Source organism: Vigna umbellata, chromosome 3, assembly GCF_029865625.1.
Source record: "Vigna umbellata cultivar VRB3 chromosome 3, Vumbellata_1.0, whole genome shotgun sequence".
Lineage (NCBI taxonomy): Eukaryota > Viridiplantae > Streptophyta > Magnoliopsida > Fabales > Fabaceae > Vigna > Vigna umbellata.
In genome coordinates, this window is record NC_142167.1 from 14,489,280 (window position 1) to 14,494,658 (window position 5,379).

General features: G+C 32.0%; 1 protein-coding gene across 1 annotated transcript; it reads left to right on the forward strand.

Moving 5' to 3' along the window:
- The first annotated feature begins 1,505 nt into the window (after positions 1-1,505).
- On the forward strand, positions 1,506-4,688 carry WIP3 (WIP domain protein 3). The gene is made up of 2 exons (XM_047302607.2): positions 1,506-2,118; positions 3,766-4,688. Exons 1-2 carry the CDS (start codon positions 1,606-1,608, stop codon positions 4,213-4,215), a joined length of 963 nt encoding a protein of 320 aa, XP_047158563.2. The 5' UTR covers positions 1,506-1,605; the 3' UTR covers positions 4,216-4,688.
- The last annotated feature ends 691 nt before the right edge of the window (positions 4,689-5,379 follow it).

Genomic DNA, 5,379 nt, shown 5'->3' on the forward strand with positions numbered 1-5,379 from the left:
TTACTAAATAAAACAGTATCATAACATTTTTTAATGATAATTTCGTATGATGATTTGTAAAGAATATTGTTGCAATATCTCTAGTCTCGTGAATGACAATAAGTACATATTTACACATTCAATACAAGATTCAATGGTTCTATATCCTGCTAGTTTTTTAATTAGAGGTGTGGTTTTAGTAAGATATATCCAAAAATAAGCTTTTGATTTCCTTTTAATTAGAAGATGGTAGCTAAACGTTGGAAACTGTTTGTAATTGAAAAAAAAAAACTAAGAATTAAAAGAAAACAATACAAGTAATATATATGAAAAAAATGGTTATATATAAAATATTAATTTATGGATTGAAAAATATTTGTAAGTTGGTGAAGCCATGATGAATTAGGCACCATATTTTCTCTCCTTAAATTATTGACTTATTGAAGTTAAGGAACACGATGCCCATATTTATAAGCACTAGATAACATTATGTCAAGGTCTTTCTTTCCTTTTGTTCGTCATTTATAGTATTTTTCTTTGTTTAGGTATTGACCACTTAATGCCGTCTTAAGGTCAATGTTTCACAAACTCTATGCATACCATCTTAACACTTTGCACAAAAATCTTTCATCAACACAAATACTCTTCACATTATACCAATCGGATTTCAATACATAAACCAATTCATATAAAAAAGTTTTTTTTTTTTAATTTTTATGAAAATTAATTTTAGTTTGTAGAAAAATCAATTCCATTTTCTTAACTCCTACACAGTCTTTATATACACAAAGAAGAGTTAAATACACGATACATGTATATATAAAAGCCTATGCCTTCATGATGAAAAGAATCAAAGTTCAAAGCCTGAAATAAATAAATAGATAAATGGAATATTACTAGTTCTAGAAAATATGACAATATCGTGTCCCAAAATTTCATTTGAGTAATTTTTTTTTTTATAAACTAAACATTTTTTTAGTAGAAAACATATTTACTCGTTATTTAATGAAAGTAACACTCGTTATTTTGGAAATTTTACAAGGTCTACCTTATTGATTGAATTCCTTGTTTAAGATTCAATTTTCTCTCCTTATATTGATTTATTAAGTTTAAATAGTTACTTGGAAGTGCATTTATTGAAGGAGTTAAATGTTATTGGAATTTTTTTAGTTAATTTAATTCCTTGCTAAACTTATTGAAGAGGTTATATATGAATATGATGTTTCTAAAATTGATGACCAAGGCGAATCTTTCCCAATCTGACGACTAGCATTGATTAGAATTCAAAGTTGAGACTATTATAGGATTCTTTCCAATAAATGAGTGAGTTTTAATTTTGCATGTCATTTTCATACCCTCCCATTAGTCTCTCCCTAAAAGAAACAAACAATAAAAGGACAAGAAGGAAAAAAAAAAAGAAAAAGAAAAGAAAAGTAAGGGTTAAAAAATAAAGAAAAAAAGAAAAGGTCCATAAAGACAAACAAAGCCTCCATTCCTTAATCAAACCATATTATAAGTGCAGGCTTTCTACCATAAAGTCTGAACATACACACACACATACATAACATAACATAACCCTTTTCTGAGGAAGAGAGAAGATAATTCTCTAAATCCAACAAGGGTTTGATGGAGTGCAATGTGGAGAACAATAAGAATCTATACCTTCATGCTCCTACTTTCATTGAGTGGCTCAAACCATGTTCTTCTCCTTCATATCTAAATTCCAACACAATATCTACTTCTTCTTCTTCTTCATCATCTTTTTCTTCTTTTTCCTTCACCCAGCATGACCTTGTTCATGAAACCATCCAATTCTTGCCCATTGAGGCCTCAAAAGATGAAGACCACCATCAAAGTTTTGAGGTGAAAGAGGAAAAGCTTGAACAAGTCACTGTGGCTTTGCACATTGGTTTGCCTGACAGTGCTAAAAGGCATCATGAGGTTGTAGATGATGATGATGAGAAGATGATTTTCCATGTCAAGGAAGAAGAAGCTTCCTCCAAGAGAAGCTTCCATGGCTGCTCCTTTAATCAAGAGAGAAGGTTCTGGATTCCAACTCCAGCTCAGATCCTCGTTGGACCGATGCAGTTTGCTTGCTCCATATGCAGCAAAACCTTCAATAGGTATAACAACATGCAGGTTAGTTAAATTGCTTCTCAACTTCTCACATATCTTAATTTTGAAACTTGATTTGCCAAGAAAAGTAGAAAAATATTGTTGAAGAAAGTTGCAACTGTGAATTAATTAGAGACAAAAGATCATAATGATGTCTGAGTAAAGTTAACAGATGTTTGTGAAGAAGACAAATGAAGAAGCTTTATTATAAAGATGAAGTATGAACAGTACAAGTTGAAAGTTTGATCCATTTTAATTTTTTCATATCTGTGGAGAATTTCTTTGTAGCAGAAGTTAGGAGCTGATCGTGTTGATAAGATCACCACCACTATGAGGGAATATAGTTGTTGCACATGCCTGATCTACCTTTGAAACATGATCACAATAATTAATTACGATTTGTTTCAATTAAAACTAAACATACTGATTAACTTATGTGATTCCTCTAATGAGATTTCAAGATTTATTGGGTGGAGAAATGCAAGCTTATCAGTACTATCATGTACTCACTCAAAGACTTTGCACCCCACTTGCGACAAACTTTGTTTCAGATTTTATCATCACCCCAAAAATTGCCTCCAGTTTTATTTCAGAAAAAAAGCACAATACAATTAATTATTACGTCCTTTGCTACTAAAAGACAAAATTTTATTATGTGTAGCATTTCAATGGTGAGTTTAGCTACCTAGCTAGGTATATTCAGAAAAAAGAAGTTATGATGAAGGAGTTCTTTCTGTTCTATAAATAATTGCTGCAACTATGATCATGTTATCATACTTAAAATACAACGATCACTTTCAGAAGAAATTTCTTGTAACATACATGCATTTCATCGAAACCAAACTCATGAGCAGAGTCAATGATTGTTTTGTTTTCCACAACTACTCTTTAACTTTGTACAGCATTGAGTAGTTTTCCATGGCTTGTGTGCATATATACCTACTGAATTTGAATTCGCTGCATTTTATCCATACCAAACTGAAGTAGATGCTTTACATGATAATGACAATGATGATAATCATTAAAGAGAGATTAAATAGTCACATAATTTAACTTTAATTAGCATGCTTTAAGAAAAAAATGCACTAGGTGGCGCGTACGTGATGTCCCTCAAGCCTTTCCCCGTCACTTTTAAATTAAAAGCTTCTTTTTCATCAATTCATCTCAAAGGGGAATATTGTAATTATCTTCATATGCATGCATGCTTTTACTTCCTTTCCAATGCATAATCTTCATCCATATATAAGCCAAGGTTGAGAAAGAAATTAACTACTTAAACCTTTGAATTTTTAGTTTTAATTACATTGTGTATGTGTGTGTCTATATATATATGTAGAATTTCTGATTTCAAATAGATAGATACAAAAAAATGTTAGACCCATCACTTAAGATTAATGATTATTTGCAGCAATGGCCACAGTTAGGCCACAAAAAGGACTAAAGGACTATACTTGGTCAAATATAGTAGGCTTCATTATTTTTTGAAACAAGAAATATAAATGTAACTTTTGAACGGTAAAGATTGAACTAGAGAAATAAAAAGAAACTAAAGAAAATAAAAAGTTTTCCAAGAAAGTTTAACTAAGATCAATTAATTAATGAGCATGAATGTGTATGTACTCTAATTATGTGAATTTAACTCAACTGGACTTAATTTTTGTTGATTTGCAGATGCATATGTGGGGTCATGGATCAGAATTTAGGAAAGGACCAGATTCACTGAAAGGAACACAACCAGCAGCAATGTTAAGGTTGCCATGTTACTGCTGCGCGCAGGGTTGCAAGAACAACATCAACCATCCAAGGGCGAAGCCTTTGAAGGACTTCAGAACCCTCCAAACGCACTACAAAAGGAAGCACGGCACAAAGCCTTTTATGTGCAGAAAATGTGGGAAAACATTTGCAGTGAAAGGTGATTGGAGGACTCACGAGAAGAACTGTGGCAAGTTATGGTACTGCACTTGTGGCTCAGATTTCAAGCACAAAAGATCACTTAAGGATCATATTAGGTCCTTTGGAAAGGGACACAACCCTCATCCTCCCTTTGAAGCTTTTGAGGATGAGAAGGAATGCATCACTGGCTCTGATGAAGATGAGCTCAATGCTCATCATCATGCATGATCTGATTAACATTCTACAGCTTTTCCTCATTACCAAACAAAAAAGTTGCAGACAAATGTGGTGGATGCAGCTATGGTTTTAGAACCTTGAGTAGTGGTAATTATAGTAGAGAGAGCTTGGTCAGTACCCTTGTGCTCAGTAACAAAAAATTCTCAACAATGCTGAGACATGAAGGCTCAGGGAAAGGTTTGCTACCGAGCACTTGCAGGGTGGTGATGAGCTATCAGTAGAGGTTTGAACTGAATTTGCATGCTTTTGGTTAGCTAATAAGATGGTGCCTCAAGTGATGAAGTAGATGAATTTTCTTGGCATAGTCACAGAGACAAAGTGTTATGTCATGTTTACTTTTCTGTAAAATATGGAGGAAATTTATCCGCTTCATTACTCAATGGTAACCCTCATTCTAGGACTTTATAATACCATGTAAAGTCTTGTTTAAATATTTCTTATGAATTTGCTGTTATATTTCGATAGCCACTGTGTTGCATAATTTTCTTAGTCTTCTGTATGATGTTTTACTGCAGTTTCAACCTTAAACAATGCTAAATGTGAAGCCAGATTAAGACATCTCAGTACAACTTTGAAAATTGATTTTGATCGAGTTGTATATCCTATTATTAATCCAGAAATGACAGATACACACAGATATAAAATGACTAAATGAAAATTTAGTAATTACAAGAATGAAAATGATATCAAGAACATACCTTTTCGATTAAATGAAAGTTCATACAATTTTACATCATTTTTATTACGAGTCTAACAATATCTAAATATTTAGTTTTATTACTTATCATTATGCCCTGTTTAAAATTACTATAATTTTTTTATTTATGTATATAAATATTTTGTTTCTGATAATTATGCAATGCAGATGTAAAGATGTATGTGAAACATGATATGATGTGATGAACCCAACCATTTTCAGAAAAGAAAACATTCAATTATTATACAGAAGGTAACATTGTCCTAATCCATAAAGGTTTTGGACAATGTTTGCACCTTTCTTAGGAGTCTAATTATTAACTGCCCTTCATTTAAGGAACACTAGAAAGTGCTTATCTATAATGCATGATCCTTTTTCCCCTTAACATTCCCCTTTACCCTAAATAACTTACGACAATGGAAAAAATAATCACAAAATACTCATGAATTTTAGAGTGG